Consider the following 25,433-nt stretch of genomic DNA (forward strand, 5'->3'; position numbering starts at 1 on the left):
TATTCATCCTTCTGCACATATTTCAAAGCATGGTTAGTATATGGTCCATAGTATAAATCTCAAAGCACTTTAAACTACTTTTTTTCGTCTTTCTTTACAAATTTCAAAATATTTTAAATATATGGTTCATAATTAAGAATCGCACACCACATAGATCTCAAAATACTTCCAATAATTTTCTCTATTTGTCCACTCAAATAATAATTCATGGATGTTTGAAAAGAACGAGGATAGTATGGTTATTTACAAAGATCTTGTGTGGTCGAGAAATTCGAAGGATCATTTTAAAATAATTTTAAAATTTAAAAAATTGATGTATAATTTTTTAAAGTTGAAGAGGCATCTGGGACGCACCCAAAGTTGAGGAACTCGGAGGCTTCTTTTTCATTCTTAGACTATTTCCATTCTATTGGCCGCACCTATTCTAGAATTGGGTATCAGCCATTGTAGAAACAAAAAAAAAAAAAAAAAGGTTTGGAGGAACTGGGGCTACAATTTTTCCAAAGAAAGATTCTCCAAACGGTCGTGCTGCTTGGTCAGTCGGAACGACCGCGACTCAGATGGCAGGCGCCCAAATCGGCTGGCTGTAGCAGATCCGGACAGGCTTTTCCCACTCCTCCGCGCTCATGTTCAGGCTCGACCACCGAGCAGGCGGGCAAGTTTCAGGCTTCAGCCCCTTCTATAAAATACCAATAATAATACTAATAAAAAACACACACCGAGCAAGCGAGCCAGTGGAGAGGGCCTACCGCTCCCGCCTCCTTCCGACCCAATAAATATCCACCGCATGTAAGCGTCTCGCTCGCCGCGTCGGTCCTCCAAACCCTAGCTCGCTCGCGCGGTCCACGAGCAGCAGCAGAGCCAAAGCCCCACCTGGACGGAGACCCCTCGACACGTATCCCGATCTGGCGGGTTAATTACCAGCCAGCGAGCCTCCATCTCGCTCTCTCGGATTCCGTCCACGACGAATCCGTGCCCTAAACCTAATCCACCTCCCGAGATCTCATCTCATCTCTAACCTCCGCTGTTCCATTCTTTCTCGGTTAAAAGAAAGCAGAAATAGAAGGGTCGGTTGGTTCCCACCGCCAGTTTGTTTTTTTTCCAATTCTTGTTCCGACCGGAAAATCCGCCGCTCTTTTCTTCTTTTCATCGCCAGCATCTCAATTTCTCGTTGTTTTCCCCTTTCCATTTTATCTTTTCTTTTCCTTTCGAGAATTTTTCCTTGTCAAAGTTATTATGTTACTGATATTCTACGTGGGTTATTCTACTTGGGTTCTTCTGTTCAGTTGGAGGAGGGAAAAAGAAAGAAAGAAAGAAAGAAAGACGGAAATTGGAGGTAAGATTACCGGATGGAGTCTACAGAAGAGACCGCCACCGTCTCCGAGAAGCCTTCCAAGACTGAAAAGGCGGCTACTTCACCTGCTGCCGCGGTGGCTCCTCCGTCGCCGCCTCAACAATCCGCTGCGCCAGCGCAACAGCTACCGCCGCCGACAACCCATGCGTACACCGAATGGGCGGCATCTCTGCAGGCTTTCTATGGAAGTGGAGCTGCGGCCGCCGCGGCGGCGGCGGCGGCGGCTGCGGCGGGAGCTGCTGCTACTACGCCTCAGGCCTTCTTCCCACCCTCTTCCCCTTCTCCCCATCCTTTCGTCTGGGGAACTCAGGTGAGTGGCTTAATTCTTTGCATTTCTTCCCCAAGAAGAATTCTTTCCTTGTATCTAAGGATTCTTCTTCTCTTTAGCATCTGATGTCGCCTTATGGCACCCCGATCACATACTCCCCGATGTATCCTCATGGAGCGCTGTATGCTCACCCTTCCGTGGCGGTGGTAAGCACGAAATCCTTTTTGCTCATCCCCTGTTTCAGTTGTTAATTGGCCTGTTGATTGACGATTGGATTGCGGTGTTGTTTTGCTAGGGCGTGGGTTACCCGACTACTGAGCCATCAGATGGGAAGGACAAGGGCTCGGCAGCTAGCAGGTGGAGTTCCGGGAATGCTGGGGGTTCCCCAGGGAAGTCAGGGGATGGCGGTAAAGTTACTTCAGGTTCTGCAGATAGTGCATCCCAGAGGTGAAATTTGCTTCCGAACTAGTCTGATTAGTGAATGTACTCCTATGTTGATTGTATTCAGATTATTAGTGCTCTAGATCTGTTGTTGTGATGCATTGGTTTGGTTATTTGCTTTTTAAGCAGTGGTGACAGTGGAAGTGAGGGCTCGTCGGATACAAGAGATGATAACACTGAATCAAGAGTATGCAAATGTTTTTAGTTTATACTGTTTCTCAGTGATGTTTCTTGTTTTGTTAGAAATTCAATAGAGTTTATTTGGGTCATACCATATCACCTCTTTCTAAGTATAGTACGCTAACATATGAGTCTCTTTCATGGGACGCCTGTATTTTTGAAGCTCCAAAGTCAAAAGCTTAAATTAAAAAGCAACTTGACTCTCGCTATAAATCAACTTTAACCACTACTCTTCTTAAGTCAAACGAAATTAGGTGTCTTTTGGTGCTTCTTTGTTGGTATTCTGTCTGTCATGACTCATTCATTAAAAAAGCTCATTGATCTTCTTAAGATACATTTTTTTTAATATTCAGGACTTATCAGCATCAAAAAAGAGAAGTTATGGCAGTATGATATCAGAAGGTGTGTTCTGTAGTAGAAATTCTTATTGCTTATGCTAAATTCAAATGTATATTGACATAAATATCTGCTTGGGTTGTCTCAGTAGAAACTTCACAGCCCATAATTGCTGCCCAATATTGTGGCACTACTGTTGAACCATCTTACTCTAGTAGGGGAAGATCTGCAACAAAGCTGCCAGTTTCAGCACCAGGGAGGACGACGCTAACTGGCCTTCCAACTAACTTGAATATAGGGATGGATCTATGGAATACTTCCCATGCTGGAGCTGTACCTGTTAGAGCTAGACCTATGGGAGCAGGTGTTGCAATGGCAACAGGGAGACGGAAGGGGGTCACAGCTGAACAGCAGTGGATACAGGTAACACCTACTAGATTTTTGCTCAAATTATGGATTGTATACATGCATTATATATTTTCATTTTCTTCATTAAGTGGAAAGGTTCAATTCTTTGTTCGATTTTTGAAAATTGTATTCTCTCTTTTGCCTTGTTTAGGTTTTAGCTCTTTTTGTCTACTGATTAGTCCTATTTTGGCAGGATGATAGGGAATTGAAGAGGGAGAGAAGAAAACAGTCAAATAGGGAGTCAGCAAGGAGGTCGAGGCTACGAAAGCAGGTATTTTTTCCCCACTTCCCTCTAAATGCTTTCGAGGTCAAAAGGAAGGAAGAAATGATTTTACCATTTAATTATTTTTTTTTGCTTTTTTGTTCAAAAGTGAGGTCAAACAACATATTTATAAGCATATCAATACACTTCTTAGTGATTTCTACAGTAAACACAAGGAGAGTGTTTTTTTACAAGATGTAGAGATTAGATGCGTCAATGCTAGGATGATGAGTCCTGGCAGGAGTATTCTGAGATTATAGAAATGGAGAGAATAATTCTAAGAGTTTTTGATGGTGTTATACTCAAGGGGCTTAAAGTTAAAAGAGAGGATGGGTGGGTGGCTATGCAAAAGGGTGATACATTTTGAGGAGGCTTAACAGTTGATATGCTTCAGTAAGGAAGATAACATGTTGTATGGTTTAAGATCATGCAATGAAGATAAAAAAATTTTGCTCCATTTTGGTTAGATAACTTGTCAACAAAAATTGAAATTTTCCAGCTAGATGGTTAAAACCAATTGGCCAATTTAATGATGTGTTCAGATCATTTTGTAGTACTTCTGTGATATAGATTAAGCCAAAACAAGCTGTTTTTTTTTATTTTATGTTTTGCTTTCCATTTTTGGTTTGAGTTCGTAAAAATGTTGAAATATCTTTCATTTAAATGTTTTATTCAAATGTGGTCCTTACATTATGATATGCACGCATGGAAAATTAAACTAGGCTGGTTTAGTTGATTGATGTAATTTTCTAAATGTACTTGTAAAAGATGAGGAGTATGCTAGATGAAGGGATTGAAAACACTCTGGGTTTTAATTTTAAGAATAAGTGACATCTACTAGTTGCATGAGTAGTCATGCTACCAATATTCTTTGTGAATTTGTCATAGTAGAAGCTAAAAAGGCAATGTGATCAATCAATCATTAGGTGAGTAACAATGATTTCTACAATTTAGTCTTCATGCAAGGAAGCAATTTGAGCTTTTGTAGATAATTGATGAAAAGAATAAGTTACTAATAAAATATAATGACAACATATATGATCAAAAATTGAAGTCTGATATTGGATAATCTCAAAGAATATACGGGAGTACTAGGACAAGCGCGATAAGTATTACCAGAAAGATGGAAGCCTCCAAGGGCTACATCTAATCTCTTTGTTTTTTTGAATCATTACAAACGCATTGACTATAAATGTTCCAGAAGAGGCCTCTCTGTTTGTGTTTATTTTCACATAGTGTTGGTTGAGGTGCATGGAATTTTATGAGAATGCATGTATCATGAAGTTTTGATTTAAGATTAATGGTCAAATAGATTTTCTAAGTGATGATTGCTTCACTAACCTTGCTTCCATTATATGGAACAATGGAGGTGTTACTAGAGGTGCTCTTGTTAAAGTTTGAGCAGGATGGATGAGACAGGGATGTTGCTCTGATGTCATGTGATCTTAACTTGAGTTTCAAGCTTAAAGGAATCAAAAGAAACTTTTAAGACCAAATCTGTTGAATATAAATGCAGATGGCCCAAATTGACACTTGGTTGTGATTTACAAGATATGACTTGGTTAAACTTTTAGCATGGTTTTGACTATATTTGATGTTGTATGGAATTTATTCATACTGAAGCTGTTCTTCGTGACAGTTACTTGAGAAAGGGAGCTTGATATTTTGTTCCTGCTAGCCTGTGATAAAAAAAGGGTTCAACCTCACTTCCATTAACCATTACTTCCAGCTGGAGTGAGGAGAATAAACTTTAGAATTTGTTGAAAAACAAGTCCAACTATTGATTTAATGATGGTTTTAAGTGGAAACCTTAGATTTCAAGAATTAAGGTCATTGGCAGAATATATGACAGTTGTGTAGCCTACTATGCTATTATATTTCTTCAGAAATCTGGACAAGATGCCGATTGTTTTTTGTAGTATTACTGCAAAACCTTAAAATATGAATATATTATTGACTTGTCACATTATAAGCTACCTTAAAATGATCTTGTGTAATGCCCTTTGGAAGTGTGAACTAAAACTTGGTCGATAAATTTTGTGGAAAAAAGTATAGGCTTTTGTTTGCCTGGTGCAGCTTTAAGTTATATAGTTTCGTCACTTTGTGTCATTGAAGGAAGTGTGATCTATTTTGTCTCAGCTGGACTTTGAATCTCTTGATGCATTCCTGAGACCTCACTCAGTTTTCTGTTTACTTTCAACCTTTTCCTATTTGATGGATAAGAGAGTTCCCATCTTTCTTGTTCTATTTTCGTATTAATGCTGTAATTAGTTAATGTAAAAAAATACTCTCTTTTTTTCTGTCTATTGCCCTTGCTATATGTTGGTAAATGTGTTGGTGAAAGGGCTTTTACTTTGCTTTAGCTATTTGAAAGGAGATTTTGAAGAATGGTTTTTAGAAGCTTTGGTGCATAGAAATCTAATAGCTTGGGTGTTTTATGCTTTGTACATGTATGGAATTTTGCAACATCTTAAAATTTTTAGAAACTTAGTGTGGAGTTAAAGATAACCTTAGCCTTGCCGATGTAGTTGGAAAGAATGGTTGCCGGGGAGAGGGCTACCATCTTGTTATTTGAGTAAGGTTTTGTTTTTCTAGAGAGGCTTAGGAGCAAGGAGTTACTAGAGGTCAATTTGTTTTAAGAAAGTTATGGAATCCAACGACTAAGGAGGATTTGTGGATAAAGGTAATAAAGAAAAATTTTACATTTGAGAGAGATGGGCTTAGGTATTTGCAAATGTTTTGCTTTTTTGGTAGCAGATTATCATTGGAACATGGACGTGTAAAAAAGCTTTTGAACTCATCAATCTGGAGGGGCTCCAATATTAGGTTTTGGCTTGCTTTTTGGGATAAAGGTGAATAAGTTTTGAGTCATCTTCTTGAAGCTGGTTCTTTCCTGAGATGGGGATTTTACTTGAAGAGAGAGGACAGTGATGAGTAAATCATTTAAAAGTGAACTCTAGAAGTTTAAGCTACACTATCTTGTTTATTCTTCTGGTTCAGCTGGAGTTGGTTGTGTGCCAAGAAGGTTCATTGGATATAGAGGTGGAATTCTAATAACAGCATCTTTGTTTGATGATTTTATGGATTTTGGATGATGGTGCCTGTTGCAGAAGGAGAGGAAGGTTTGACATTCATTCACATTATCTGAAGTTCAAGTGCATTGGGGCATTTGAACTGACGACAATTTCAATAGGAAGATCATTCAATCATATTATAGGTGTCTGAAGATTTTGTTTCCCACTATTTGTTGTATAGGCTTCAATATCTCATGCCTTTTGGACAGAGGGTACTAGGTAGCTGTATTTTTGGCCTCATGTTTTAGCCTATGTAATTGGAAGTGTGAAGTTATAATGTTGGAATGCCAATGAGGCAACAGTTTTGTTGTGTTTATTGAATTATTGAAGTATGGGGTAACATGGGTTTACTAGAAGAAGTTTGCTGGTTATGTGCCATGTATTTTTTTGTGGTAACGAGAGAAACCAAAAATCTCTTTACTTGACATTGGGTAATCACATACTCTGGATCCGTGATCTTCCCTTGGATCTTTATCTAGGGTGTATTTGGTTCGAAGGAAGTGGCAACCCTGACATGGGGTTTCGGCAGAAGTTGCCACTTCTGTGTGTTTGATTTTGGGTTTTGGCAGAAGTTGCAACTTTTGTGTGTGCAATTTTGTGGAAGTGGGAGAATCTCATTGCTGAAATTAAGCCTTAACCTCACCAAAAAGTGACTTGTCTGGTCCAACTAAACAAATTTTGTGGAAGAGAGATGTCATTTGTGCAAGTGAATGCGGGCACTTTAAAGCACTTAATCCTATTAATCAAAAGATTGATCTAGCATTATAATGGTCCTGAGTTGACACATGGAAATGAAAAATGAATCAACACGCGCTAGCAGGTCAAAGTAGAAATGGAGCGTTAGTGAAGGTTCAAATTAATTATAGGCATTACTTATTACATGATATTACTGTGCATTACAATTCCTACATTGTCAATCTCTTATCGGTCAAATGAGCCCTTAAGTAAATAACAATAATTGGAGCTTCAGATTTTTTTTTTTTTGTGTGTGAAATGTTTTATTATGTCATTCTTTATATCCATCTTTCATGTACTAATCCATTCATACTTCTTCCTATTTTTCTAGAGAGAAATATCTGTTAATGGATTAATGGAACAATATTTGTTCTCTTTAATTTTAGTGAAAGGTATTCGTTCTTGTTATTCCAACTACCCGAAGATGGTCACCAAGATGACATCCGTAAACTACTTCCCTAATGCATATCACTGCCTTAAGAACCAATGATAATATTTCCAACAATTCCACCTAGTAGTGCTTTGTACAAGATTTTGCCCCCACGTCTCTAGGTTTGCATTTTGTGGTGCACCTTATATTCAATGCTGAAGTTATTCATCTAATAGAAGCTTTGACTTTTGTTAGATTCAAACATTTCACTCATAAATAAGAACATCTATATAAGTCTGGCTTTGACGAAAGAGCAAAAAACATGAGGTTGAGTGAGAGAAGTCAGTAAAAAATAAATAACCATATAATCTTTGATGAGCTTTGTTCTGTTTGGGGTTAGCTTCAAGGACCTATCATTTGGCAATGAGAGGTACCCATGTTTTTCAAAATGACTACCTTAAAGGATATGGCTTATGACTATTGTAACATAGTTGTATAGAGAACTATATGACAATCTTTCAGTGATAGTGGTTATTATAATTGTTAGAAGTTATATAATGGACATAATGGTTGGGCCATGGCCACTATATGAGTTATGTTTTGTCATGATTTTGATAGCTGTTATAATTATCATGAGGATGGTGTATAATGGTCATGGTGGTCATAATTTGATATTGCATTATGCCATGGTTCAGTTCTTGTCACGATTGCTATATGGATGCTTTATCATGGTCATAAAGGTTGTAATTTCATTTTACAGTTGGCTACAAAATTTAGGACTTTGTATATTATTGGTTCTAACATATTTAGATGTTTCATGTTTGGATGATATGATATCCATAGTTACAGCATTTCACTGCTATCAGCCATGATTTGTGATTTTGATGACTTAGGCCCTATTTGGGGGAGCTTTTGGATGGCCAAAAAGTACTTTCTGGCCCTCTAAAAGTACTTTTGGATGAAAAAGGGTGTTTGGTAAAAATTTCGGAAAGCTGTTACAGCTTCTCGATAAAGCTGAAAACAGCTTTCTAGGAGAAGCTCCATTTTGGAGCTTTCCGAAAATGCTGTTTTTAGCTTTATCGGAGAGCTATTTTTTTACTAAAATACCCCTATTTAAAAGTTTATTTTTCTTTCCAAAATTTTCTATCCCACGCCTCTTCCTTTCCCTCACCGTTCCCTCTCTCTATCTCTCCCTCTCTATCTCCTTCTTCTCAACGCTGCTGCCCCTGCTTTTTTTTCGTTCTGTTTTGGGAGGCAGCTCGTGGCTGCCCATGGTGGCAGCCACCACCTGTGGCCGCCTTCCCGGCCGCCGCTGTGGCCTGTCGCTCCGGTGAGCCGGCACCGACGTCCGGCTCGTTGCTGCGATCCACCATAGCCGCCGGGCGGTGGGAGGTAAAACAAACAAAAAAAAAGAGGAAGGGGCAGCCATGGCCGCCGCCTCCCCGTCCCGGCCCCCTCCCGCGGCCGCCGCGGCCCGAGCCCCTTCCGGCGCCGCTCGCCTCGCGGGAGGAGAAGAAAGGAGAAGGGAAGAGAGGAAGGAAGGAGAAGAAGAGAAGAAAAAAGAGAAGAAAAAAAAGAAGAAAAGGAAAAAAAAGAAGAAAGGGAAAGAATAAATAAATGCATAAATAAATATGTATATAAATGAACGAATAAATAAATAAACAAATAAATAAGATAATAAATAAATATATTTCAATGAAATAAAATAATAAATAAATAAAAATATTAGTAATTATTTAACCAATTATATTACCTAGCTAAAAAATTTGTTAGAGAGATAAATGGTCATTAGAAGGGTAAAAAATTAATTTACACTAATAATTATAATATTTTATATATTTAATATTGTATTATACTATAAATATAATATATATTACATTATATAATAATACATTAATATGTTATGTTAAATAATTTAATATTATGTTATATTATGAAAAATTAATTTACTCTAATAATTATATTACTATTATGCTATGCTATACAATGTCATATTACTATATTATAATAATATTATTTTACATTACAGTAATAGTATACTATATCGTATATTATGCATTAATATATGTTATATTTATTATGCTCTGTTGTATAATACTATGCAATATCCTTTATGGTAATTTTGTCATACAAAAGTACTTTCTTAGTTTGTTTATTAAACACATGTTAAAGCACTACAGTACTTTAGAAATGTAGTTACCAAACAACAAACAACTTTTTATAAAAGCTCTACTTCAGACAGCTCTACTGCCAACAGCTCCCCCAAACAGGGCCTTATTATGACCATCGTACCTCTAAAATTTAAAAAATAATGAACATAGTTTATATTTTCCATTAGTTAAAGAACAATTTGTAATAAATTTATAAATTAGACCATATTTGGCATTTTTTTTCTCATTTACCATTTTTAAAAACAAAAATATGACAATCAAGGCAAGGAATGTGTTTAGTATTTCTATTTCTACCTGTTGTCAGGATATTTTGATAAAATGAAAGAAAAAAATTGTGCTTTTAAAATTTTTAAAAATAAAACCACCCATGAGGCAGTAAGTTAGTAGTCTTGGTTTTGTTTCAAGCACCCTTCAAACTCTCCACTTGAGTGCATCCCTTACTCTCCATCTCCTCCCCATCTTTAAGCTTACCTGATGTATGGGACCCAAAGTGATTTACTGACCCATTCTCCTGTCTCGCCATTGGAATTTCCATCTTTTCCTTTGTGGCAATTCTCATATTTGTTTTCTTCCTTCCTCTTTTTCTTCCTCTTTTGCCTTAACCTCCTTTTATTCATCCCTTGTGTGGTAGTTTGCTTCTCCAATCCAAGCCCTAATCCCAACTGAAGCCCCAATGTCAACTGAATCCCTTCACTGTATTCAGAAATCCAAATTCTCCATCCATTTTCTTCTTCTCGAACCAACCCTGGCCATAGTTGCTCCTAGTATCCATTTGGATATGTTCCTAAGATCTGAACTGTGCATTGTTCTGTTTAGTCCTGTTAGAAGCCATGCATCTATCTAAACTAAGTTCATATCTATTCGCCATAGTAGGAAACAGGAATGAGATTATTTTTGAGATCTGAATTATGCTCATCTTAGTTAGAACTTAGAACTATGCTTAGATACGAAGTAGAAAACAAGGGACGGGATTATGTTCAAAGCTGAACTATGTTTTCTCATTATTATCTATCTTTGGTTCTGAATTATGTATCATTTTAAGATCTGTAGTAAAATTTGAAACATAAGAAACTACAAGTTATTCTCGAAAATCGGGTCATACATTCTTTCATCTCAATTTCTTGTACAAGGAAGAAATATCAATCTTTATCTGGTTCTTTGCTTCCCTTTTGTTCTCTTTATTTGTTTGTTCTCAAAAAATACTATCAATAACGCATTTTACAGGAATTTCGTGGATACCACTAGTTTCTTTGTGGTAAATTTTACTTTTTTCGGTTTTACCAATGTCAATTTTGTTCTAGCCCTGCCCTACTTTGATCCTTTTCCTTATTAGAGCCTCTTTTAGATCTTTGTTGTGCATGTCCATGCCATCTAAAATGATCTTCATCACTTTGCCCTTAAGTGGTGCAACTTTTACATCTATTATACCTATTCCTCACTCTTTCCTGGATTTACAACACATCCATCTTAACATTTTTCATTTATTAAATTTATTTTGTTCATTTGATCCTATTTATTCTGCAATATTTCAAGCCATACAATATTTCAAGGTTTATTGCTTTTCTATAAATTCTTCCCTTAAGTTGACTAGGTATGGAATGGTCACCATGTCACTTTTAAAGTACCTCTTCCATTTCCTCCATCCGGTTTGAATATCGGTGGCTTTAGTGGTGTATATCAACTATACCATACTATACTGGTAGTCTGGTACCGGTAGTATCCTTATTTTTGAGCCTTATCGACCCATTGTGTATCACTCCTGTTTTCCATGCTTACACCAAGAGGCATATTGTGTGACGGTATGGTAACAACTAGTTTGCACTATACAAGTAAGGTACCAATACAAGTACAGGTACTAGTACTTCAAAGTTCAAACGTTGCCCTTTTTTTTTTTGTATGGTAGAACCTACATAGTGAGGCTGATTATTATGCTGTTGCTCTAGTCTAACAATCTTGATCGAGGGCTCATCTTCATTTCTATTTAAATTCGTGTTCCACATGCTATTTTTATTATATTATTTGTAAGCCCTAATCCTCAAATTTTTTCCTCCCCAAATTGAATTTAACATTTAATCTCGTCTTTTCATCAATCAATACTATAGCATTTGCAAATAACATGCATCATCGGACATCCTTTTGAATATCAATAACAAATTTACCCATGATTAGTGTGAAAAGATATGGACTTGGTCTTATTGCTTGGCCTAAGCCTGTCGTAACTAGTTTTTTCTTTTGAGCATTGCGATTACTTCTAGCACTTGTTGTTCTAGTCTACATGTCGATAATTTTACTTTACCACTAATGGACACTATTGCGGAAACTACCAAATTACTTGTTAGTTTGACATCCTTGTCTATCGTTTGTTTTTTTAAACCATATTAAATAAGAAGCTAAATGAGTGACTTCAATCGGTCTTTCATAGACTAAATTGGTTTTTTAAGACTGTCATCATTTTTCTTAATTATTATTCTATAACCTTTTTGCTTAACTTCATAGAGTGGTTGTAAGTTTAATCCCAAAATAATTAGGTGAATTTTATACATCATTTTTATTCTTATAAATGAATACCTTATACGCGTTAATGATTTGTCTTTTTTGGTTTTCAATACATTACAAATCAAGCTACGAAGTTACCCAATATCACCCTTTTGCATGACTTCAAAGAGTGGCTAATAAGTTTAATCCCAACATAGTTATGATAATTTGTGCATCACTTTTTTCTCCTTATACATGTCCAATCATTTGCTCTTTCTTTTGTTTTCATAAACCATATTAAATAAGCAGCTAAATGAGTGATCTCAATCGGTCTTTCATCTGGCCTTAATGCGCTTCGTTCTGACCATATTTGAGTTATTTATAATTTCCAAATTGGTTCCGGAGAAACTAGACAGCTGCCTAATCGAGCCTATTTTATAGAAATTTCTTTACTAGATTCATTTAATAAGTTTTGAAAATAATTTTTTTATCCTTTTTTGAAACTATCCTCATATTTCACTAAAAATTTATTATCCACACCCTTAGTGTGTCTAACTTGTCTAGTATTTGTATCAAGTTCGCCGAATTAGTATCGGAACTTATATCGGCCGGTGAGCAGTTCTATAGGGTACTGGTACGTATCATATCAAGTTGGGGCATATCGAACCAAGGGGAGGGAGAGGGAGAAGAAGAGGGAGGAAGAGAGAGAGAGAGAGAGAGAGAGAGAGAGAGAGGGCCTTATGGAGAAGGGGAGAGGGAGAGATCGGTGGTGGAATCCCTTTCGAGAGAACAGTGGTGGAACCCTTTGAGAGAGAGAGAGAGAGATGAGGGCTTACTCGATGGTGTTGGTTGGCATCGAAGAGCGGAGATAAGCACCAGACGATGTAGAAGGGGGGGGGGGGGTGGGAGAGCGAGAGGGGTCGAACTCGTGAGCCCTCTCGAACCTTCAGCCAAATAGGGTGGGGGACGGTTTTATAAACAAATCTGAATGGTCGAACTTGTGAGCCCTTCTCTTTCTCAGTTTTTCTAACCCTCCTTTTCCATCTTCTAGAAGAAATGCAAGAGATAGCACAAAGAATGTGGGAAAGTCGAGGCAGAACAGCGTTTTTATAACTTTTTTGGATAAAAAATTGTTAAAAATTTTAACTCTTGATGTCTTGGGTGATAGATTTGTGTTTGATTAATGTTCTACCTAAGCTTACGTAATATTTGGAGTCTCTTTCTTCCCTCTCACTTTTGGGTCAATCCCTTTTATTAATTTAATTGTGCTATTTTTTGGGGATATATATTCTCTAATTTGGACATATAAGAATTAGACAGATTTCAATTATCATTTCCAAAGTATCTATTAATATAGACATTGCACACATGCTTTGTGATTAATAATTATAAAGAGTGCCTAAAGTTGGCATGTGAGTTCTTGGAAATTTTATAAATATTTTCATATATATAATATACAGATCTGTGTATGGCTATATAATATTATAACATTAATATTTTCATATATCTATATAGATAAGTCTATGACTGTACAATATCAATAATGTCAATCTACTTATTAGTAATATTTTCATATATCCATATAGATAATTCTATGACTATACAGTATCAATAATGTCAATCTATTTATTATATTTTATAATGTTTTAATTTGTTTATTATATCATTATGACAATACCTCGACTCAAGAATAAAAAATTCTGTGGAACAAGGGATGCAAAATTGTATGGTTCGAAGTGTTGAGCAATAAAGAGAGTTCACAAAAATAGGTTGAGCGTGGTAGAAATGAGAATGTTAAGATGGATATATGGTAAAATTAGAAAAAATGGATTGAGAAATAAACATATTAGAGGAGCAGCAGGATTTGTACAAAATAAAAAGAGTGATGGAAAATCAATTGGAATGATATAGACTTGTATAACGAAGATCTAAGAATGCTCCAATAAGGAGTGGTATTTTATTGTGTGCTGAAGGTTGTAACAAAAAGAGAGGAAGACTTAACGTAACAGAGATGAAGGTTGGGAGGAAGGATGTGGACAAGCTTAGAATAATATTAGAGGTAGCTTTAACTAGAAATATTTGGCAAATGATGATCGACAATACCAACTCAAATAGTTGAGAACATGGTATGTTATACTGTACTGAATCGAATGTTACCGGACGTATCGTACCATACCGGTTCAGTACTGGTACATGGTAGGTGCGGCGTACTGATATTCGGTATGCCTCCGTACCGTACCTTACCGACACAATGATAGGGTGGCACCAGTATGGGGCTCGATACCGAGACGGTGTACGTTGGTTGAGAAAAAGCTAGATGGTTATAGTGATGGTCCCATCATTATAACTTCATGGTTTGTTTTTAATTAACTCGATAGTTGAATCGATGGCCTGCCTGCTTTTTTGGTTCAACAAATGGCCCAAGTTTTGGCACTGCATACTTTATGTTGTATCCTATACCACTTATCCTTACATGCTTAAAAGTGCCACTTATTATTGTCCTTTCTCCCTCTGATATACCTTCGACTGATCCATTAAATTTTCTATAAAAAATGCCTTTCTTTTCCTTCAGACTTGTTAGCGAAGCATAAGCACTGACTATATTTAATAATATCATCATCTAGGACTAAATAGCTATTGGTCAATTAGCTACTTGTTTATTTTTGCAATTTTGGTGACTACTATTCGAGCTCTATTTTTATAATCCTTAACTACATATATGATCTAAGAGGATTGTCAGACTTGATGTGGACCACTTTGGGCCACTATGGGTAGGGCTGAATAGGGTCCAAAAGTGAGATTCACTACATTGGGAAGCCAAATTGCGTGCCAAACTTTCGGAGGCCATAACTTAGTCATATGATGCTCGATTAAGGTGATCTCTTTTTCAAAAAAAAAAGGATAACTTTCAAGTTTTACGATGTGGCTTTACCATAAAGGGTACAATGTGGATATCGATCAAGGCCAAATTTCATTGTTTGGGCTCCGAAATGGATAGTCAAATCAATTTTTTTAGGACTTTGACTTGGTGTATCTTCTATTCCAAAAAGAATTAAGTAAAGCAATAGAAGGCAAAGTCGATGTAGGAGTCGAGATCTACCTTCTATAGGATTTTAGCTTTTCGAGTTTTTTTACTCTAGTCATGTCTACTTTAGGAAAATAGTCTTGTTCGAACTAGGAGAGGAATCCAACTTGAATTATATAAGGACAAACCTCACTATTATAAATAGAGGCCGTGTACCTCAGTTTTTGGATCATCAATGAAAGAAAAGGGAATGTAAACCCCACTTTCATAGATCTTTTTCTACTTTTTTATGAATTTTGAGAGATTCGAGTTGAGCAGGTTGAGAAAATTTTTTCTTCTTTGATCGGATCAAGTTGGTAACAAAGCTTCAGTCCTCTACATCTGTGGAGGTTTTAGTTTATGGTTCAGACGTGCAAGTGATACAAGTAGACCGGAGAAGGGCTATTTGTGCTAAAGTACATCGAAGGATAAAGGCAAGTATGACTAGTTTTACGTTGATGGATGATGAGATAAAGGGAATACCTTCAACACAAGCACTGACAACTCTTGTAGCTATCTTTCACATCTGGAGATGGGATCTACCATCCAATGAGGAGGATAAGCAACCTACGGGCACTCAAAATTTCTCTTTTCAACCCTTCAAAGTTGAAGCTCAAATCGAGATCTCTAGATATGATGGAACTATCGATGCAGAGAAGCTGAATACTGGTTAGACCCGTTAGAGACCTACTTCACTATCGATGGATATCCTAGTATTCAGAAGGTAGCTTTTACCTGCCTTAAGCTTTTCAGTCATGTCCTTACCTAGTGGAATTTGTTTATAAGGAATGATATCTCTAATCTAACGTAAAGTGGCAGTAAGGAGGATCGGTGGATCAAGTGGCAGTATCTGCAGCGGAAGTATGATTAATCTGTCTAAGACTTCACCATTGAGTTCCACATGCAAACCATTTCACTCGAGATCTCTATCGATGATCATGTGATTCTCATGAATAAGTTAGAGGCCTCAATAAGAGCATCTAGAAGAAGCTGAAGCACTTCAAAGTTGAAGATATCATCGAAGATAGTGTGAAGTATGGTCTGTTGTGCTGGTACCGGGCATTAGACCAGTTGCCCGACAGCTACAGGCTCGTGCCGTGCTGGGTATGTACCAACATAGTAATGGAGGCGGGGGAGAGGGTGAACGGGAGGGGAAGAGAGAGAGAGAGAAGGGGGAGAGGGAGGGAGGCAGAGAGGAGGGTGGTGGAGGCTGGTGCCCGGGCAGGAGGCGGAGGCCGCGGGCGGGTCCCATGTTTCGTTCGAAACAGGGTCTCTCCCTCTCCATTTCTCCCCGCTCGCTCTCTTTTCCTCTCTTTCCTTCTCCCGCAATGGGTTTTGTTTTCGTTGTGCAGTCGGGACCAACTCGGTCTGCCGCCGAGACTGACTCGATCTGCCGTTGAGACCGTCTGGTTTAGGATGGTTCCGCCGATCCTAGTATGAAGGCTATGGGGATTGAGGAGAAGAATCGGTCTAGGGAAGGCAAGAAGGGTGTTAAGTTTAGGAAAGGTGGAAGATTAGGTCAGAAGGTGGAGTAGAGTAAGAGCAAGCCAACCACTATAAGATTAGTGGGCACATTAAGTAGAGGTGTTGGAGTCTTCATGCTGAGTTGCAGCCAAAGAAGTCGAAGGAGGATCCTAAGAAGAAAGAGGAGGTCCTCAATGTGCCAGAGGAGCTACTTGTGCTTGAGCAAACAAATTCAAAATTGAGTCTAATGATAAGAAAATTTGAGACATCAACTGTAGTACGACGAGTACGGTATGAAATAGGTTGGCAAAGAACACAGAGTCGTTTTAAGGTCTAAAAACCCGACAGAACTCTTTCTTTCCAGGAAGCCTATCCCTCTTTTTATGTATGATACCAGTCGAGTACAAAAACGTAGCAACAATTGCTTGTAATTGGCCGTTTCCCTTCATCGACAAAATACGTTTCCAGCGAGAGAACAGGCTCAGACGGGAGCAGAGCCGAAAGGAGATCCATACGTTGATCCAGTCAGAACTAGTGGATCCCAAACAAGAGTTTGATTCGTTTGTCGACAAACCTAGAGGCGTGAGAGAAACTCTTCAACTTGAAGATTCAGCTGAAGCATAGCATTATTGATGTTATTGTAGATCCTGAAAGCTAGAAGAATCTCATATTTGAAAGTTTGGTTCAAAAGCTAAGGTTGCACATCAAGCCTCATCTGCATCCCTGCCCTCTCAGTTGGACTCAGAAGGACGTTGAGTTGAAGATCACCAAACAGTGTATCTTTAAATTGCAATAATTGAGAGGTATACTGGCGAGTTGATATGTAAAATCGTTTCTTTGGATGTTTATCAGTTCATCATTGAGTATCTCGTACCTTTGGGTTTGAAATGCAGTCTTGTATAGGTGGTGAGGAAGTATCAATTCATATAGGACGGGAAAGAGTTCATGATCAATGCTTCTAGAACACAAGAAAACATAGACTTTGCAATCGTTGCCCAGGTGAAGTGACTTGTTAATGCTTGCAATAAATTTATGATGATGAAACAAGAAGCCGATACCACTTATGAGAGGTCAAGCTCTCGCCTCTTGGTTTCACCGATTAATCAACCGAGATTGAGATTGAGGGAAGTTATTATCGCCATGGTTGTCGTCAACAAAGAATGATGGCAAGGAATGTCCCTACCATAGAGTCGAGGTGCAGAAGTGGGGCGAGTGATTTGCCAAGATTCAGGAGGCAAAGGAGACCAAGGTCAAGAAAGACCATTGGCTGCGGACTGTGTCATCAAGAGAGGCCACAGGAACCAGGTGTGGGAGGATTGAATCTTTCTGGATTGGTTGAAAGGGTCAGCTTCCAAGCAAAGCTAAATGGTTCATCCGTGAGATAGGAAAGCTGACATTTTCTTATTTTCACTTCTAATTTTGTAGGAGTTAAATCCTTTACACAAGGAGTGCTCCGATCCAGGAGGAGCACCAGACTCGATGTGGACTACTTTGGCCACTACGAGTAGGGCTGGAGATGGTCCAAGAGCGAGATCCGCCATATCGGAAAGTCAAATTGCATGCTAAACTTCCAGAGGCATAACTTGGTCGTACGATGCTTGATTGAGGTTTTTTTTTAATAAAAGAATTATATAATTTTTCGAGATCTATGACATAGATCTAGTGTTCATCTAGTGTTCAGGGCCAAATTCTACTGTCTGGGTTCCGAAATGAGCAAGTCAAGCCGATTTTTTTTTCCGAAAAGACTTTGACCAGACATACATGAAGAATTAGGTGGAGCAACAGAAAGCAAAGTTGATGTAGGAGTCCAGATTTACCCTCTGAAAGATTTTAGCTTTTTTATGTTGATTTTCGCTAATGATTATTTTTGGAAAAGCTAGTCTTGTCCAAATAATAAGAGGAATCCGACCCAAATTGTGCAAGTGTGAACCTTACTGTGATAAGTAGAGGCTATATACCTTAGTTTTTAGATTATCAATTAAAGAAAATGAGAGATGTAAATCTTACTTTCACTAATCTTTTTATACCTTTTTCAATTTTTTTGAGATATTCGAGTTGAGTGGGTTGAGGAAATTCTTCTTCTCCCTTATTAGATCAATATAAAAGCTTATAACCATCACTGCTATCCTTCAGAATTTCCATCTCCTACTATGTGGCTTATATGGAGAGAGAGAGAGATGACTAGGCTAGACTAGTCAAACCTTGATCCGGTCACCTCTGTTGCTGTTCAATCGTCATGCATCTTGAGGCATTCAGACCTTAATAGGTTCATTGCATCAGAATAAGAAAGAAAGAGAAAAGCATTAATTAATAGGATGAGATGTGCCGCTCATGCCCGCGCCCATCCCTTGGGACACGCCTCGTTCATGCTCTCTTTCTCTCTCTCCCTCTTTTCTTCACCCTACAGAAATAAACACTAAGGTGTCCTGGGTAAACAGTGACCCCCAAAACGATAAACACCTAGTCTACGAGAATAATTACAAATGTCACAGAAAACTATCTAGCCACACTAGGTCAGATGAGGGCTACCTTATAGCAGACAACAACAGACCAGGATAAATAGAAAGTTTGAAGGAAGTAAACCCTAATTGCTTGAAAATAAACGCTAACTTGCTGGAAGCAAACACTGACTCTACATACATAAATACTGAGGTGTTCATGATAAATACTCATCCTTAGATGATAAACACCTATTTTGTGGAAATAAACACAGTGGTAGAAAGAAACAGAAAAAGATCTGGCCTGGGGTGGGGGGTAAGGGAGGGAGAGGGAGAGAGGACCAGAGCATGTGGCATGGGCGTGGACGGCGCGCCACGTCCCATCCCATTAGTACATGAATGTTGTACACAAGAGGGGAGAAAAAAAGCCATGAGTGCCATCCGATCCCATTAATGCTGTCTATTTTTATTTTTTTTGGATGTAATGATGGGGGGCTGCTGTTAACAGCCGATTTCCAAGCTTCAAGATGTGCACCGATTGAATGGCAGCAGAGACGACCGGATTTGGGCTTGGCTACACTTGAGTATAGCCTAGTTCATCTCTCTCTCTCTCTCTCTCTCTGTATATATATTTAATAAGGCATTGCTTTCACTCCAATACATACATTATACACACTTGCATGCTTTTTTTGTGTGTAAAGAAACCTATTGCTGTTAGGATCAGGCCTAATGCAACCCCCATTGGAAATATAGGTATTGACTTTTACCTTGTCAAATAACCAGCTTATTATTAAAATAAACAAACAAAAGAGAAATATCTACAGCTCTCTGTTGACATCGAATATATTTCTGGTCCAATAACCTATCATTTTTTTTTGAAAAAAATCCTTAGTACCCAAATTGTCGTTTCAATCTTCTTCTTTTTTCTGAAAAAAATATATTTTGAATGACAAAATTCCTCTGTTATATTGAAGTATTATGAAAGACAATCAAGCACATATTGACACAAGCAATTTACATTTGATGTGTATGTTATCGTTATTTATTTTTGTAAGCTGTTTGCATTTTATAATATGCTCAACATAGTTAAGCAATTTTTTTTGCATAACTTAACTATGGTTGTTATATAATCTAGTGTAACTTTAAATACAATGTTTGAACAAATGAATATCTTTTCCACTTTCTATGAATGTATACACCTAACACATGCTACATGTACGTCCCTTGGCTACATATTCTACTTGTGTCAATTCATAAACTACTTTTGATTACATGTTGTTGTACTACAAATCGTATATTATAACGATATTGCACATGTATACAAACTAACTTATCTAACATCAATGAAAATATCATAAGACTCGTGCAAGCCATCATGGTATATGCACATTCACTAACATTATTATGTTGAGTGAATAATAGTTTCAATATATACATTGCTCGTATTTTATGGGCTGATGAGCTTAAAATCAAGAGGGTAACTTTGTCCTTGAAGAGAGTGATTTACTATCACAAATTTCTGAACTTCAGAGATCTAAAAAGTAAGTTTAAAGGTCCTACTTATACCTAAAATTAGTCGCAGGTCTTGTTATGGACCTATAGATAATATTTCTAATAAATGCGCTAGTTCTCTCTCTCTTCCCCTCCTCCCCACTGGCTCCACCTGCTTTTGTCCCTTTTTTTTTTTTTTTTGTTCTCGTATCTTTTTATTTTGGTATGCTGTTCCTATATCTTTGGAAAAAAGATAATTAAAACCTACTTGTTGTAGCAAATCCTTCAGTTTAAGGGAATGGCTTATGTGTGCATGCACACTTCAGTGTGTTTGATGGAGAGAGAGAGGTTAACATTGCATGACATGATGGGTGTAAATTACCAGGTAGTACTATTAGGGAGGACAAATGTGTACATTGTTTGGGGTCGACAAATAAAGAAGATAATTTGAGAATGATGCAACATGAAAACACATTAGAGCCAGACTAAAGATCAGTTCAGTAATCGATAGTAATATATATTTATACACACACATATATATTAATTATTAGATAGCTTATTCAGTAAGATATTCATGAGCAACACAATGAACTATCAGGAGAGAGTGATAAAACAAAAGAAAAATGACAACAATCATAGGACTAGTGTGACTTTATCCTTGGTTGCTTAAAATTAGAGGTGATCTATCATGTTGAGCTTTGAGAATGATGCAACATGAAAAGACATTAGAGCTAGATTAGAGACCAATTGAAGTATGTATTTGTGATTGTTAACTAGCCTATGGAGTTTGATTTTTATGGCCAAACCATGATACACCTAAAGATGAGATTGCTGTGCCGGATGTGTGGTAAAACGTTGAAGGATATGCCAAGAACAAGTGCATTCTGAATGTGCATGAACTGCACCAATTGGATGCGAAGTGGTGAATTGATTCACAAGATGTGGTCATTTGTACTATATTATAATGGAGAGGTCAGCTTACACTCCTGCAAAGCCTGAAGCCTCGCGTTTCCCATGAAAAAATGCGAACGGAAATTTCCAGTTTTCCAAAGCACACCTGCTACACCTTGAAGGATATGCCAAGAACAATGCACACCTGTTACACCTTGAAGGATATGCCAAGAACAAGTACGTTCTGAATGTGCATGAATTGCACCAATTGGATGATAAGTGGTGCATTGAATAACAAGATCTAGTCATCTCTCCTATACACTATACATGATGGGATAGGCTTGGAGGCCAACTTACCTCCAAAGCCCGAACACTAACATTGCCCCTGCCCCAACCCCACCCTCTGTGCGCGTGCCCCTCAACCCATTTTTTTTCAAAAAAGTTATATATCAGAATTTTTTGTTTTGTGATGTGCAGTTGTTGCCCACCAAAAGAAAAGAGCATCTTCCCTGCATGCTCTGGACCCACCACACCCAACACAGGCACACAAGGTGCTTGGCTTCCCCCCTGCGACCTTATCAGTTGAATTAGAGCCATTCATAACCATGTCCAATGCATGTGCTGGACTCCAGTGCGGGATGAAGACTGATGAAGGCCTTACTAGGATGACAGGCTTTTATTTATGTCAAAGGATACATGGAAGAGTCAGAAATCTGGTAATGACCATGAATGTAGCTCTCAATATGAATGAAGTGGCAAAGGGGAGGACTATCATAAAGCTGACTTTATGTAGTGAGGGTAAGGCTTGTTGGTTATGACTACTGTTATATCACGTTTAGAAATTTGTCTTTTTGTTTGTATTGTTGTACAGCTAGTCTCTCTCATGATATGGTTTACATGACTCATAAAAATGATGCTATCAGTGTGTGAGATGCCATTGTTTTCCTAAACTAAATAGTATTAGGTTCTTCTTCATGATTACCCTTGTGGAAGCTGGGTATATAATAGAGCTGATCAAAACCCGGGCCGGGCCGGGCTCGGGCCGAGCTCTACAACAGAAATTAAGCCCGATGGCTATGCCCAGGCCTGGCCCGGCCCGACTGTCGGGCTTAAATTTTTGTCCAGGCCCGACCCGACTTTATAAATCTGGTTCTAGGCCTGTCTAGCCCGGCCCGACCCGATAGGCCCGACCCGAGAGATCCGATTTTTTCTTTGTTTGAAATCTGAAAATGGACCAGAATGGTCCGACTAGGCCCGGCCCGATTTTTTTGGTCGGGCCGTTTTTCTTGCCCAGGCCTGACCCATGGGCCTTTTTTTAATGCCCAAGCCCGAAAAATTTCGGGCCGGGCTGGGCGGGCCAGAAGGCCCATAATCAGCTCTAGTATATAACTATAGTAAGAGAATTCCTGATGTTTCCCGTTGTTCCCATTCTTTTTGTCAGTTTCTTTTATATGAGCTACTCGTCATGAAGTGTTATATCAAGATAACTGTATCTTTTGTTTTGATGGCACTTTTTGCCTCTTTTCTTGAAGTGCCATTTGGATTTTTAACTTTTGTGTTCTTTTCTCATCTTAAGCCAGAGTTGCTGGGACCTAATTGTCTTGCTCTCTTCTCTTTCACCAGCAAGAATGTGAGGAGCTGGCAAGGAAGGTGGCTGAACTGAAAAATGAAAATAGTGCATTAAGTGTAGAGCTTGAAAATCTCCAGAAACTCTGCAGGGATCTGAAGGCAGAAAATGAATCATTAGAGGTTAGCTACTTTTCTTTTTAGTCTTCTTCTCAGTCTTCTTTTACCTTAAGTCAGACTAGATTATTATTTTCATTTGTCATTAAACTGTTATCTATTGGAAAGAATCCTTTAGGTCGCAGGAGTATTATATGCTATAATATTGCTGTACTATTAACTGCAGTGAATCATTGGAACCTAATCTTAATGTCATCGGAAGAATTTTCAAAATGTCTCTGCATCCCTTCTACATGCGGATCACTATGACATGCTGTTCGCTCTTTCAGATCAGCTCCTCCTAAATGAAAAAAATTTCCACATCCGCTGTCCCATAGCAATTCCTCTGTAGAAAACCATGCTTCTTACTTCTGCCTGACGTTTGTCCTTGTCCCCTTGTTATGATGCTTGTGTTGAAATGATCCAATCTTGCCTTTAACTCTCTTCTCATTATTTTAACAGAATTCCACTGCCTTTTGGAATAATTCCTCAATCTAAACCTATTTATTGCAACAGGAAGGCTTGACTCGCTTCTATGGGGCTGGTGTAGCTTCTGCTTTAGGCATCAAAGGTGAGTCATCAGCAATGCCATCAGTTGGTGGAGATGACAGTGGCCATGTTCATCGAAGTCCAGTTGATTCCAATCAAAACACTGGAAAGTTCTGTACCGGCACTGGTAATCCTGAATCCACATCGAGATGAATTTAAACCTTTTATTCCTTAACCACCATCTTAGGAGCCTTGACACTTTCTGCGCATGGAGAGGGTATGTAAAGCTGCCGACATGCATAGGTAAAAGATACTCGAGCTTTTCAGTCTTTTCAGAGTTTACGGGTCGTCGAAGATTACAGAGGCATTTTATGGATTGATATAACAATTTTTTATAGCTCTATATTAGAGTTTTTTTTCCTCTTAACTAGTTCGCTAACTATAATTACTAAAAAAAGTTAGCTAATTCTGATGAAAGAGAGAATTCCTCCCGTGTGTAAACTTCTTTGGAGGGAAACTTTTCTGCTTGTTTCGTTGTTCTCTTTTGGTGTGAAGGAAATCTTATATGAAAACTTGTCTATAGCTAAAAGTTTGAACCGGCATTGGTCCCAGGTCTCTGGTACAAACACCTAAGAGACAGTGCCAACGGACAACCCGGCACCTTGATAACTGTTTGAAAATGTGTAGTTTTTCTGATAATCTTGAGATTCATGTATTTAGAGGATTGTGATCAAACTTAAATTGCTTGTATTTGAATTCCTCACCTATCTCAGCAAGATACTTGTCCTGTTTATTCTTTTCCATGTGGTCGGGATCCAATCTGTGTCTTCCTACTACTTTAATCTTCCAAGAAGATCAGACCTGTTAGCTTGTCTGCCCGCTTCTGGAAGAAAAAGTTTGTCATCGGGTTAAAATGACTCCAGTAGATGCATGCGATCAGAATCCAATCTCCTCGTGGATGATGTCTGAATGAGAGCACCAGCACTTATTTGGAAGCATCAAAAAGCTTCAGGAAATGCATTACAGGTTCAAACATTGATTCCTTTAAAATGTATTAGGGCAAAAAGGTTATTTATAAAGGGATGATTTGGGTCTATGAACCCAATCCCGACCGATTCGAATGTTGGAATGTTTAATAATTTGTAGCAGAAGAGTTTCTGCGAGTAGAAAAATTACGTCAATCCATTGAGATATGGTATGCTACAAGTGAATATTTGAGACAAGAAATGAATCCTAATTTTCGGATGACTGATCCTTCTAATCCAGTCCATCTGATGTCCTTTTCGGGAGCTAGAGGAAATGCATTTCAGATACATCAATTAGTAGGTATGAGAGGATTAATGTCGGATCCCCAAGGACAAATGATTGATTTATCCATTCAAAGCAATTTACGCGAAGGGCTTTCTTAAAATAGGTGGAGATATCTCATGCAGTTCAAGTACTAGTAGGATATATTACCTGAAAATACGAAATAATATAGATACAATTTGGTTTGTGCATAAAAAATAAATGGTATATATATACATATATTAACATATTTTGATTTTTTTATACTCATTTCATACGCTTTTTATGTGTTTGTGCGAATGGGCTATCAGGGTTTACTCGGCTAAAATAATAGAGGGCCTGGCACGGAAGAAATGTCATGCTAGGGTTGCGAATGGGTTAGTAACCGTGACCAAACCCAGTCTTGACCGGGTTAGGCTCGACTTAACCTGCTTGGTATATTATTCAATTTAATTTGGCTTAGCAAAAAAAAAAAAGGCCTGACCCGTTTTGGACCTGATTTGGCACGTCTCG

The 25,433-nt window shown here is 38.1% G+C and overlaps 1 protein-coding gene across 8 annotated transcripts; it reads left to right on the forward strand.

Annotated features, from left to right (window-relative positions):
• Positions 1 to 718: 718 nt before the first annotated feature.
• Positions 719 to 24,426, forward strand: LOC103722508 (G-box-binding factor 1-like). 8 transcript variants are annotated; one of them, XR_003388611.4, is made up of 11 exons: positions 719 to 1,067; positions 1,287 to 1,664; positions 1,742 to 1,828; positions 1,918 to 2,069; positions 2,193 to 2,250; positions 2,597 to 2,645; positions 2,728 to 3,002; positions 3,181 to 3,258; positions 21,900 to 21,973; positions 22,055 to 22,220; positions 23,046 to 23,172. XR_003388611.4 is itself a non-coding variant. In XM_008813094.6 (10 exons), the coding sequence occupies exons 2-10, from the start codon at positions 1,350 to 1,352 to the stop codon at positions 23,844 to 23,846; spliced, it is 1,326 nt and encodes a 441-aa protein (XP_008811316.3). In that variant the 5' UTR covers positions 719 to 1,067; positions 1,287 to 1,349; the 3' UTR covers positions 23,847 to 24,426. The 8 variants fall into 8 exon arrangements, 3 of the variants coding, with proteins under 3 accessions (XP_008811316.3, XP_008811318.3, XP_089786595.1); XR_003388610.4 differs by lacking the exons at positions 21,900 to 21,973; positions 22,055 to 22,220 and adding an exon at positions 23,661 to 24,426 and having other exon boundaries at positions 22,999 to 23,171; XR_015983017.2 differs by lacking the exons at positions 21,900 to 21,973; positions 22,055 to 22,220 and adding an exon at positions 23,661 to 23,683 and having other exon boundaries at positions 23,003 to 23,171.
• Positions 24,427 to 25,433: the final 1,007 nt, after the last annotated feature.

Source organism: Phoenix dactylifera, chromosome 1 (assembly GCF_051530095.1).
Source record: "Phoenix dactylifera cultivar Ajwa chromosome 1, Ajwa_hap1_PhDact_Kaust_v1.1, whole genome shotgun sequence".
NCBI lineage: Eukaryota > Viridiplantae > Streptophyta > Magnoliopsida > Arecales > Arecaceae > Phoenix > Phoenix dactylifera.

Coding starts and splice junctions, on each gene's coding strand:
- LOC103722508 (XM_008813094.6), top strand. CDS start 1,350: ATGGAGTCTACAGAAGAGACCGCCACCGTCTCCGAGAAGCCTTCCAAG. Junction 1,829..1,917: donor CTCACCCTTCCGTGGCGGTG/GTAAGCACGAAA, acceptor TTGTTTTGCTAG/GGCGTGGGTTACCCGACTAC. Junction 2,070..2,192: donor GCAGATAGTGCATCCCAGAG/GTGAAATTTGCT, acceptor CTTTTTAAGCAG/TGGTGACAGTGGAAGTGAGG.